Source organism: Salmo salar, chromosome 25 (assembly GCF_965601325.2).
Source record: "Salmo salar chromosome 25, fSalSal1, whole genome shotgun sequence".
In the NCBI taxonomy this organism is placed as follows: domain Eukaryota; kingdom Metazoa; phylum Chordata; class Actinopteri; order Salmoniformes; family Salmonidae; genus Salmo; species Salmo salar.
The window spans coordinates 44,367,557-44,381,005 of record NC_138315.1 but is presented as its reverse complement, the minus strand read 5'-3'; the positions used below and the strand labels follow the sequence as shown (position 1 = coordinate 44,381,005).

The 13,449-nt window shown below is 43.6% G+C and overlaps 1 protein-coding gene across 1 annotated transcript; it reads left to right on the top strand.

The window, feature by feature from the left end:
* The first annotated feature begins 2,422 nt into the window (after positions 1-2,422).
* LOC100136552 (IGF binding protein 5) lies at positions 2,423-13,234 on the top strand. Its single transcript, NM_001123649.1, is given in 4 exon segments — positions 2,423-2,756; positions 12,432-12,655; positions 12,838-12,957; positions 13,100-13,234. Coding segments are annotated over 4 exon segments (813 nt in total).
* The last annotated feature ends 215 nt before the right edge of the window (positions 13,235-13,449 follow it).

The following is a 13,449-nucleotide window of genomic DNA, read 5'->3' as shown; positions in this document are numbered from 1 at the left end:
GCATAGTTAATATTCATGTATCACAATAAACGCTGTAGTTAAATAGATCAAGTGTAAGACCCAAAACATGAACATAACATTTTTGTTTGTCTGTCTCCGCCTTTTTTCCGATTGATTTACATTAAAGCATACATTGCAACAGGGGCGGACTGGGACCAAAAATCGGCCCTGGCATTTCAAGCACACTGGCCCATTTCCTTCCTCGAGGCCATCACACCGGCCCATTTTTTGGGGTTGAGGCCCCCATTATTAGTTCAGATAATGATAATTGTGTTTTTTTGTTGTTTTTTTAAGTTAGAGGACCTCTAGGCAAAAAATGAACTAATTTGACCTGCACTCCATACAGGAGGCAACATTCAAATAACATCCTGTGGCTGCCTTCCTATTCCCTGACAGGCCATTTCATTCAGTCAGCCTTGCACACAGTGGTGATGTATATTGACATTTCAAAGATAAGCTGATTGTTGGTGATTTTTTGGGGACAGATGTGGGAACTTGTTTTATGTGAACTCTCATAGTGAGCTCTTGATATTGGTCCAATAGTGAGCTCTGGATATTGGTCCAATAGAGAGCTCTGGATATTGGTCCAACTGAGAGCTCTTGTCATTGGTAACAGCTCCTCCTAGTGGTTAACTGTCAAACTGACTCAGCAAGAATCTCCTAGTAAGTGGAGATGAACAAGTGAGTGACATAGAATGTTTCAAATTCAGAAAAAACAAGACAGCAGCCTTCACTTAGCCAGTATTTGTGGGGGGGGGGGGGGGAAACATAACAGTCTGTGCCTAGGTCAAAGGTTACTGTAACTGCAGAGTGTTTTTTGCTGAAAGCTACTGGGATGGAAACCCCACAGTGGCTGATGTAGTTTAGAATTACATGTTGAGGAACACATGCTTAGTGATCCTAGAAGGCTCTTGTGTATGAAATGATTGTCTCATTTTGAATTGGAGATGTCAGACCAATAAGCATCTGCATAAAAGGGTCTGAGTCACTCTCCCCCCTCCCTCTGAGAGTAACAGGCACATGCATGTGCGCACGCACCCGCCCACGCATGGATGCATGCACGCACACACCCGTATTTAAAACAGTCAGTTGGCTACCTTTGTATTAGAAATGGTGTCCAACGGAGAGGACAGGTCCAGGCTTTAAAGTAGCCTTATTTTTTTTATATAGTGAAATAGGCATCCACAGCTAGCGTTATCTAAACACAAAACAGAGATCTTTGCATGGAAGGCAAGAGCAAAAGTCTCCTGGCATTGCCTGATGGTTACCGTACATTCGTGAAGGCCTACTGATCTAAGTACAAACATAATTAAAACAACGGCATTCATATTAACACATTTTTACAGCATGTTTGGGAAATTAAATGTTAATAGATTATTCATACTGCATGACCCCACCACTTGTCCTCATAACAAGTTTGATAGTGTGCCAGATAATGCTTTCAGTAGCCTATCAAACCAATACAGTGCTTGTATTGTCATTATAGGATAAGCCTATTCACATTATTCGTTTATGCAGAATGTAGTGACATTGATGGCTGTGACAGCTATTGGTTCTCACCCCGACATTGTAGCCAAAGTACTGTAGTTGATAGAAGCAGCCAAGTGCCTGTATTCTCTCCATGATCATTAATTCTAGCAAGACCTTCATTCTGGCTCAAACGTTATTATGATCCAAGAAAACAGTTTTGCGCTTCGCATCATGTGTAGGATTAAGTCAATCGATGAGCACCGCTTCATCTGTGAGACGAGGCGGAAAACATTTAGGGGTAGAAAGACGTGTGTGCTCGCCAAGCAGAAGCACCTATTCAGTACCCCTGGAATCTAATCATGCCTCCAGATTAAGTGTTTTTATTTAAATGTGTTGATTAAGGTTTCGTTGGTTTCTTGTGTTGCCCTCGCAGTTGGCACCACTTCAGCCTTTAGCGTGAAAGACTGATCCTATTGCTGAAAAAAAGGTTGGCCGCTTGCCAAGACATGGAACAAGTGCGCCTCCCTTCCCTAGTTAGGCGTATTCATAGTTAGGGGTTTGGCTGATTTTAAAAAGGCAAGCCTGGTCCGAAGTGGATCAGTCTGCTCAGAAAACTTATCCGGAGGGGAAAGTATTAGAATCGGTTTCAAAGGAGGAAAAATCCAGGTTTTGTGCAAAGAATTGCATTGCAACCAGAGGACATAACTTCTGTCAGAGAGAAACAATATTGCACCCCAAAGTGTAGTCTTTGGTGATATTTTGACTTGTTCTGTGAATACTTTTATTTGTAAAGAATATATATTTTCCGTTTATTTTGACTGAAGTGTGCTGAAAGCACTCTCTCCATTTGGATGCGGACTTGTTTTTAGCTTTATAAATTTGATCATTTAACGCACGGGCATTGCCTGTAAAATTTATTCACATTTTGGTGTTTATCAATTGCAAGACGAATATGTTTCTCAGTTTTTGTCTACTGCTGACATTTGTCTTGGGGCTGACCGGGTCCTTTGGCTCATATGTACCCTGCGAGCCGTGCGACCAGAAGGCGCTCTCTATGTGCCCCCCGGTCCCCGTCGGTTGTCAACTCGTGAAAGAGCCTGGCTGTGGTTGCTGCCTAACCTGTGCCCTATCGGAAGGTCAGGCGTGCGGTGTTTACACCGGAACATGCACCCATGGCTTGCGCTGCTTGCCGCGGAATGGAGAGGAGAAGCCCCTTCACGCGCTCCTCCATGGCAGGGGTGTGTGCACGAACGAGAAAGGATACAAACCCCTCCATCCACCCATAGGTAAGAAGACGCATTGAATGCATGCGATTAGGGGAGCCACGGAAGATGGGTCTGTGTAAAATACAACAGCATGATATTGTCGCAGGGTTGAAATTCTGTTTCAGGTATACTGGCTCCGGTAAATGGAATTGTAAACTTTTTCCTTAGATTTTAGCAGAACGTTCCATTTGGTTCTTCCATGACCCCTCGCAAACGAACTTCTATGCTGTTTCGTATTTTGTGAAGTCATGGTTTCACAGACAACTGTTGTGAGCATTAACATTAGCATACTGAAGTTTGGAATCCACATTTGAAATAACTTCCCAGGTAACGTTACATGAGCTGCTCTATACACGCAAACTGTCTGATTTGTCAGTCTTATTACGGCAAGCTTTATTGTGAATCTGGGTCTTTATTCAACCGCAAAATGTATCCGATTCATCACAGTGCCACAATAACAGCACATGCGGGGAATAAATCCGTAATTGCGTGGCCTTCCAAAGCAATAGCAAGTGTGATATATATGCAAATAGGCCTACTGGTGAGTGTTGTTAGTGTTGATCTTATCCGTGCGCGTGTGTGCTTAAAATCAACATTCACAATAAGTTGCTGCTGACGCACTTGTCCGTTTAGTTTTGAGTGAGTTTGTGTGCGCAGCAGTGGGCTGTGCTGCGCTCTAACTTGCAGTCGCTGTATTGTGTTCGTTATGGATACAGTATTGTAGACTCAAAGCGTTCTGCTGAATGCTTGTCGACAGGGCTGTCCCCCCACAGACACGTGCCTGTCTGGACGTACATTCTTGTGTGAGAACACATTGTAGCCAATGTGGAAATACGTCATTGCTGCTATTCTAATTAGTTAAATCACATCTCACTTTGTTGGACACCTGCATTTCATGCAAACATATTTGCGGCCTTCAAAGAATATCAATATTTTCCAATATATAATAACCCATCCTATTATCTTCTGGGATACACCAGGAGGTGCGGTTTCTGCAGGTTCCAGATTATATTTAAAACTCAGACTCCGGCTCCAAGGGCTGTGTTCAATCTCAGTGCTAGGCACTCGTGTTTTGTTTTTGTGTTTTAAGCCTTTACCTAACTTTAACTCTTAACGCAACCCCCCGAATAAATGTGTCAACGTAAATTGATCGCTAACCTTAACCATTCTGAATGCATGCCTAAATTTAAATGTTCGTTTCACTTTTGCCGAGTTTGACTGACAGCTAAAATATGACACCACGTGGTGTAATTAAAACCTCAAACCACGGTTTAATTCTGTTGCTGCAGTTCCACCAAGGGTTGGCGTTATATTGGGAGATTGGCTTGTAATATCCGGTCCTTCTTATTGTAATTGACTGAAGAGGGCTCTGATCCTGGAGCTACAGACCTTTTCAAAACTGATTTGAGGTTTAGTCCCTGTGGGTGGTGTTGAGAGTCGGATTACCACTCAAAGATTAAATCTGATGGTGTGTGTGCATGAGTCTGTGCACACTTGTAAATCTTGGATGTGTGTGTACAGTGGGGAAAGAGGAGTTAGGTTTGAATTAACCAAACGTCAACATTTAGAGGTCATAGATGGTATTATATTATTCATGATTTAGGTTGTCACTTGTTACCAGATCCTATTGGTTTAGGCCTATTCTCTGGTTGGCCATGTTGAAAGACTCAGGCTATGCTTTGGATACTCCCTACATGTACTGTACATCCCTTGGGGGACAATGCATGAAATCACAACAATGGATTTCAGCCCCTTCAAGAAGTCACCATTGTCTGTAGTACTGGCAGCAAGGCTATACAGCCCACAAATACTTGCAGAAATAACTGAAATAAACCCAGCACATGTGTCTAGCTATAAGTATCACTCTGATCCAGGACATTGAATTCCAACACGCACTCTATCTGAAGCCTGTGCATGTGTGCGAATGCAAACTTTTGGCACTGAGTGGTAACCGGAGCTCGTCCGTCTTTCTGCCCCTGGCCAGACAGTGTGGCCGCTCAGGCACAGTGCAGTGATTCAGCAGAATGCCTCCGGTTGCTCTTCTCTGAAGGGCCGTCCATCAAGGGCTCCTCTGATTGGAATTAGACATGAGCCTTTAGTTTCCTGCCGTGTAGGGTTTCAACCTGCTCTGATCAGCTGGCAAACACAGAGAGGACAGGTCAAGTGTCCAAAGACGGATCCTGAGGGGACCCAATAGTTTCCATCTCTTGGCTGTATTCATGCAATTCTACCATGTCCTTGCAGAAAAAAAGCCACTTTGGACCCAGTTGAACCAATCAACATATTATAAAGACTTAATGCATTTAAAGGGGACTGCCACTTTAAATACCAGATCTGGATATGTTTCTTGAAGGAGATGGAATTACATTGAATTATCTCTGTATTTCTTTCTCACAAATGTATTGGCATGACATGGGTATAACATTGTAATGCAATGTAGTCAAACTACACACTACCCTGTTGTCTCTCTCTTATGTCTACAGAAGTCTGGTGTCACCCAGCATCTTTTGTTGACTGTTGAATTGTGTTCCAAGGAAATTATGTTTAGCTCGGATGGCTGGGCATAGGAGTTGGTTTGTGTTGCTGGCCACATAGTTCACTGTGTTAGCCCAGAAGAATAAGAACCTGGAATGCATGCCAACAGATATGACTCTATGCCAACAGATATGACTCTATGCCAACAGATATGACTCCATGCCAACAGATATGACTCTATGCCAACAGATATGACTCCATGCTAACAGATATGACTCCATGCCAACAGATATGACTCCATGCCAACAGATATGACTCCATGCCAACAGATATGACTCCATGCTAACAGATATGACTCCATGCTAACAGATATGACTCCATGCTAACAGATATGACTCCATGCTAACAGATATGACGCCATGCTAACAGATATAACTCTATGCCAACCGATATGACTCCATGCTAACATATATGACTCCATGCCAAAATATATGACTCTGTGCCAACAGATATGAATCTGTGCCAACAGATATGACTCCATGCTAACAGATATGACTCCATGCTAACAGATATGACTCCATGCTAACAGATATGACTCCATGCTAACAGATATGACGCCATGCTAACAGATATGACTCTATGCCAACAGATATGACTCCATGCTAACATATATGACTCCATGCCAAAATATATGACTCTGTGCCAACAGATATGACTCCATGCTAACAGATATGACTCCATGCTAACAGATATGACTCCATGCCAAAATATATGACTCTGTGACAACTGATATGACTCCATGCCAACAGATATGACTCCATGGCAACAGATATTACATCATGGCATAAGGCCTCTTGCTCTCTGAGCTTGTGAAAGAGTCTTATGTTTGAACAGGTTGCCCTTTGCCAAGAAACAATAAGATGATTAAAGAGAGTGTATGAATCTAGAAAGCTTGACTTGCACATCAACATGCATGCAGTACTCTATCAACATAGCATCAGCCAAAGCCCAAAGAACAAAACCATTTTGAGTTCAGGGTTTATTTTTGTGCCCCAATATATTTTTTATGTCTATTTGGTGGTGCATTTACAAGTTTTAGTGCAATCACAAGCCAATGCAATGAAGCCAGTTTGTCACCTGTCTTTGTTACCACAATTTACAATGGCTATGGGACAAAATAAACACTGGCACCCCAAATGTGGTATGAACTTGACAACTTAATGCATGCACCAAGTGATTTGTGGCTCTGTACTCTTCTTGAAAGGCCAGAACTAGGGGGATGATCAAGTATTATTTTTAAGATACAGCCCCAGCCATCTTAGGAAAACATTTTACAGTAGCAGGGTCAACTTCAAGTGTTTATTTTTGTAGTGTTCCTGTATTAACCACCCTCCCTCATACAGCTCCTGGATGCTTCACACCAATTGTCCTCATGTGAATTGAACAGACAGACCAGCATGGGTTGGTTTTGGTTAGGGTTACACATTGCTACTGCAATGTTATATTCCCAAATACATCAGACAATCTCTCTTAACAAAGAGGCCAGTGACAATACACATTGGTGTGAGGCAGCTTGGTTGGCCTATCTACTGTAGATGGCATACAGTAGACTATTAGTCCTATTACTGTACAGTAGACTATTAGTCCTGCTCCAGTTCAACCAGAGATGGCCCCAGCTGTTTGATAGTTTGATGGTTAGGTCATAAGGAGAAGACCATTGCTGAGGGTGATTTTACAACTCACTCACCCTGATCCCCCTCCCCACAGAAGTGGATGTTGTTGTTGAATGCTAAATATAACCAACCTCATCAGATTCATGTGAGACAGTTTATCATGTACTCTTCTTCTGGTTTTCTAGAATTCTGTGCCATTTGACACACATGTGTTAATCATGGGAAATCAATTGCGAGTGTAAGGTCTACTAACATGCTCTAGGACCAAGCTATGGCACTGTTCCCATGCACAGTATTCAAGCTAGTGAACTTATTTGGCAGTTTGCACGCTTGAATGAGTTTTTCCGGTGAAGTTTTACAGCAATCAGTCTGACACCAGTGGAGGCTGGTGGTAGGAGCTATAGGAGGATGGGCTCATTGTAATGGCTGGAATGGAATCAATGGAACACAGTCAAACATGTTGTTTCCATATGTTTGATGTGTTTGATACAGTTCCATTCATTCCATTCTAGCATTTTCAATGAGCCCGTCCTCCTATAGCTCCTCCCAACAGCCTCCACTGGGTGACACTTACATCAGGGTCGTGCCCAGTAGAGAACACTTTGCAAAGGACAACAAAAATGATTGTGTCGGTAAAGTATTACCTTTCTGTTTCCCTCCATTTCAATAAATGTTTTCCCCTACTGGACATGACCCAGGATAGCACAAGGATAGTATCACTTACCACAGAAGAACCTAACTCATTGAAAGTCACTGTCAGGAGCTCAACAAAAAATCCTGTCTCAAGTTTCTATTCTGAATGAGAACAACAGATGTCCTAATCTCTTGTCTGAAGCTTTGGTGCTAGTTTCAGCTCCAAAATGTGGATTTTGTCATTTTCATCCTGATGTCCCTGGCCTGAGTGTATGGAGATGAGCTTTGGACGGTGGATAGAGGAGGTTCCGTGTAAGCCAAAATAGCATCCTCTGCCACCAGGGAGTCTGAATTTCGTCACACCCCGGCAATTGTGTTGTGTTGACGGTGACCCAGAAGGGCAGCGTCTGAGTGGCTTGTAAAAAAATAAAAATGATGTGGAATGAGATCTCAGACCCAAATTAGGCTTGCACACGAGAGCAGTGGAATGTAGCATCACGTAGGGGTGCTTTCAACTGCTGTCGTACATTTATTTGACATCAACAGAGAAATGTTTTTGGTACAGCAGTTGCAAGAGGGGCATTGAGGTGCCCTACTTGGAAGGGACTCCCATCACCACGGAAAAAGTGTTACTTGAATTTTTAATCCCTCAATTGTTCCTGCTGCTATTTTTAACTCTGAATCAAAAAGCAGGAAATGTTTTGATTGCACTGTACATATTTGTTGTTCATAGTACCTTGGGAAAAGTTTCTGATTAAGTTAGAATTCAGTATCAGGAGAGACTCCCATGGTACGGACCATTTATATCGACATGGCTGTAGTGGGGCGGGTCGAGAGTTTCAAGTTCCTTGGTGTCCACATCACCAACAAACTATCATGGTCCAAACACACCAAGAAAGTTGTGAAGAGGGCACGACAACACCTTTTCCCCCTCAGGAGACTGAAAAGATTTGGCATGGGTCCCCAGATCCTCACAGTTATCAGCTGCACCATCGAGAGCATCCTGACCGGTTTGCATCACCGCCTGGTATGGCAACTGCTTGGCATCTGACCGTAAGTCGCTACAGAGGGTAGTGCGTACGGCCCAGTACATCACGGGGGCCAAGCTTCCTGCCATTCAGAACCTATATACTAGGCAAGTCACAGACTGTTCTCTCTGCTACCACACGGCAAGCGGTACCGAAGCGCCAAGTCAAGGTCCAAAAGGCTCCTTAACAGATTCTACCCCCAAGCCATAAGACTGCTGAACAATTAATCATATGGCCACCTGGACTATTTGCATTGGCCCTCCTCCTTTGTATTTACACTGCTGCTACTCACTGTTTAATATCTATGCATAGTCACTTTACCCCTACCTACATGTACAAATGACCTCGACTAACCTGTACCCCCACACATTGACTCGGATACCGGTACCCCCTGTATATAGCCTCGTTATTGTTATTTTATTGTTACCTACATTTTTTTTACTTTTTTTTATTTAGTAAATATTTTCTAAATTCTATTTTCTTATAACTGCATTGTTGGTTAAGGGCTTGTAAGTAAGCATTACACGTTAAGGTCTGCACCTGTTGTATTCAGGGCGTGTGACAACTAAAATGTAGATTTTTGATTTTACATACTGCACTGAATGAAGCAGTAACATTATGTTCTCCTTATCCAACCGAAGCTGTTTTTTAGCACTGCCAAAGGGTGTGTTAATAATGATGCCACCTGAATTTGATTACACTTTTTTATAATGACTCCAGCATGTGTTACCATGCTACATTTCATCTTTAAAGAATTTGTTTTGGAGATGTAATGAAGACCACTTCTATTAAGGCATGTGTTGGTGGAAGCAAATCAGGTAGTAACCATCTAAATGTGTCAATAAAGTGAATTGAAATTAAGTTAAACATGGCTATGATTTGACTATCCACCAGCACTTACATTGGAACTATCTCAGCATCTTTTTGAGTTGTTGATGTCACAGGAGTAATGTTCTTTTAAATTTGTATGCTTCCCACCCGAAACAGTTCGGGACAGTTTGTGCATATATTATGATGACATTAGGTGACATGTTTGTTTGTTTTGGTCTACTGCAAGAGTTATTTCAGCTGTTCGTGCACAGCAAAAAATGTATTTTAGGCAAGCTAAAGTCGGTAGCCGAAGTCTACAGCCCTTCGTCCGTGATTGGTCAACAGTAGCGATTCGTCAATGAAGTTGTCATTCAACGAGAGACGACTAATTTTCGTGCTAATTTTTTCACTTGAGAAATACTGCAACAAACATTTTAGTTAGATGTAAAATTATGAGACCGAGATCTCCTCGGCAAAAACGTCAAAATTAATGACAGATTTCTTGAGTTATCTTAGATTAAGTCTGACTATTTTAAGGAAGTGAATACTGGCTACGGCGTCTCAATATGGACAAACAGTGCTATTGCTGCTTTTTTCTTGTTTTTCAAGCCAAACTGAAGCGTGCTTTACACTGTATTTGGGAAATGCAGTGGTTGAGTTGTGCCCCAACGAGTAAGCATTTTCCAAGGCCATTCGATGTGGAATTGAGTGTGCTCCAATGGCTTTACATTTTGTTTAGATCCCTACACAATGAATGCTGTTGGTCTGGATCACCTACCTCTAACTGAATGACTGAAGTGCAGTGTTTCATTCTGGTCCAAGGGTTTTCCATATCTCCTTCTCTGTGCTACAGTGGTAGGGGTATCAGGCCATGGATTCTGTCCAGAAGCCTTGAAATATTAAGCAGCGGAATCAGACTGGGGGAGTCCTGTTGGCCAGTGTTGTGGCGTAAAGATAATGACAGAGGACTTCCTGCTCCGTTATCACTATCTCACCGCATACACCCCCCGTCCTCTGGACAGCACCTCTATTCAAGACCTAGGATCATGTAAACGTGTAATTCCAGAGGGTGTTCTGTGCTATCAACATTGATTAGGATACACTCAGTGGTGTAAGGTTTATGAGCCAATGAGAATTTAAGCATCTCGTTGTGGCGCATTTTCTGCCCAAAGTTGTATGACTGTGAATTCATAACGACCTGTTAGAGAGAAAAACAACTGAAAGAAGAGTGGCTTGTCTTTCATGCTTAGGCTTCCTGGCTGCAAGAAACTTGGGATATTCATGAAGCATAATTGCCCTGCGCACATGTTAATTTTTAAACAGAGGCATATCAGTTGCACATTGTTTGCCTGTTCCGTTCCTCTTGTCTTAATGAAAACTTTAGCGCGAGCAGTGGGAGAGATACCAATACCTCTTCAGCCTGGGCTGAGTGGAGGTGGCTGCACGTGACTGTGCTGTCTTGGCTGGTGGCCAGCATCTTGGCAGTGTTTCAGTACTTAAACACAGGCCTGCTAAGCCTCTTTTACAAGCTGGGGACCATAAGCATGGAAAAACGTAGTTTTTTTTGGAGAGAGACCCCGTTGTCTGCAAACATACTGTCTCCATGTCTTTGAATTGCAGGAACAGCTTGTGAATTGGAAGAATAACAGCATTTTATTTGATGTTCTAAAATAATGGCGCATTTGGAAGACGCTCAAATGTCTTGAAATCAGTATCACAAGTGTCTCCCATGCTGCATTTAAAGTAGGCCTATGATGTAGAGTGTGTTGTATTTGTAAAATGGAAGGGGGGATGCGTTCTCGTGTTTGTGGTAAGTCAAATCCCAGCAATACACCTCTCAGTGGTGACATGCCTGTCCTTTTTTCCAAGGTGGCCATGTAAATCCAGTTCAGTGGCGCCTATACTTAATTAAGATAACATTGAAATGTGGTTTGTTTTAATAATTTTTAATCATCCCCTTCTTCAGCTATCTGTCAACGTCCCGTGATTGTCTCTCCCCAACAATACTTAGCACATTCACTCAGCCCCAGAATTCCAACCACGCCCTCCCCCATAGCCACCGCTGCACCCACCCGCGGGTTTCCTTACTGGATAAATATAACCCCAGTCGTCTACAGGCACTGCGGCCACTCGCCAGTTGGGGCCTGGCAAAATCCCATGACGGTGCCTTTGGGGCCCTGCAAAATCCCATAACAGTGCCTTTGGGGCCTTGTGTGCTTGTGTACGATAGAGTAAGCACAAGCAGGAGAGGAGCACTCAGCTATGTGGCCTCAGAGAACCTCACGCAGGCTTGGGCTCTTGACTTATGGGGGCTGAGCCCTGAGGAGGGACCGGGGGGAGAGGGGATAAGGGATCAGGACCCCAAATCTCTAGCCTGGGGAGACCTCCATATGTACCTCTAGGACTGTAGGTACCTCTGGGGGGTTGGATGGGGTAGAGGGAGAGCAGTGGCTTTTGTTCCTGGATTCAGTTCTGTTCTTGATATGAAATGATACAGTACATTCAGACTAGGATGTGTCCACCTCTGCCGTAGGCTTCAGTTGCCATGGCTCCTCGGTTACCATGACATCAACGTCTCCAAGTATGATCTGTGAGAGACATGAAGTCTTTGATTAGACCCAATTATTTTTGTCTTTGCATGGACTTGCCAGATACTGTAAGTATGTATTACTAAAATAGCTTATGATCAACCTAATAAGCCACTGTCTCACACAAAATTCCACATACCTCCTTAATATGATGTAGAAGAGACTGAGCTAAGATTTTGTCTCTTTCGGTCAGCATTCAGACTTGTTTAACCAGACTTACTTTCTTTGCTTTGACCTCCATTAGTAGATGCTGGATTTTATGTTTTTTTATGGTGGGGGCTGGGGTGAAGTAGTGGTAGAGGTAGTTGATCAGCTGTCGATCCTTGATCCTGCCCCCTCCTTTGTAAACAAATGGGAAAGCAACATTTGTTGGCCCAAACCCTGGGAAAAGCATCTGGTAGTCCATATTTTCGGTTGTACAAGAATAACTTTTCGAACATTTTAGGTGGGGGTAATGTGACAAGTATGCTCTCTCTTTCCCCTGTGTAGATCATGAGTCTCTGGAACACGAGGACACCCTGACGACTGAGATCACGGAGGACCAACTGCAGCCCGCCAAAGTGCCGCTCCTCCCCAAGCAGGACCTCATCAACAGTAAGAAGATCCAGGCAATGCGCAAGGACAAGGACCGCAAGCGGGCACAGGCCAAACTGCGCTCCATTGGCCCCATGGACTACTCCCCACTACCCATTGACAAGCACGAGCCAGAGTTTGTAAGTACAAGAGTGGAGAGAAGGAAAGAGGGGGGCTAATGTTGAAGCTGTGCTGATGCTGATGTTGTTAGTGTGAAAACATCTCAAACTTTGATCCTAGGAGAGCTGACTGAGTGCAGGATTTTGTTCCACCTATGGTGCTAGCACTGGGAGCTAATGTTAGTTGTGCCATTCCTCCACAGGGTCCTTGCAGGAGGAAGCTCGATGGGATCATCCAGGGAATGAAGGACACATCCCGTGTCATGGCCCTGTCCCTGTACCTTCCCAACTGTGACAGGAAGGGCTTCTTCAAACGCAAACAGGTGAGCAGTCTCCCTCTGTCATCATCCTTATACATGGTTTAACACATCAGTTATACATATTAATAATATTTATGTTTACACTGTCTCTCTCTCTCTCTCTCTTTCTTTGCCACCTGTCGTTGCACATCGATCGCCTCCACAGTGCAAGCCCTCTCGTGGCAGGAAGCGAGGCATCTGCTGGTGCGTAGACAAGTACGGCTCCCAGGTTCCCGGCACAGACTACAGCGGGGGGGACATCCAGTGCAAGGACCTAGAGAGCAGCAGCATCAACGAGTGAATAGGCGGCTCCGCCCCAACCCGATCACCTGACCCAGGGCCTCACCTCCTCCTTTCCCTCCCACCTGTCTGCTTCGCCCTCCAGTCACTTTTTGAGATTTTCAAGACGAAAAAAAAATAAGACAACTAAATAAATCGAATGAATGAACGAAAAGGACAGGCTTGAAAAAAGGACACCTGAAATCTTTTTTATTTTTTTGACCGTGTGCTCATCTC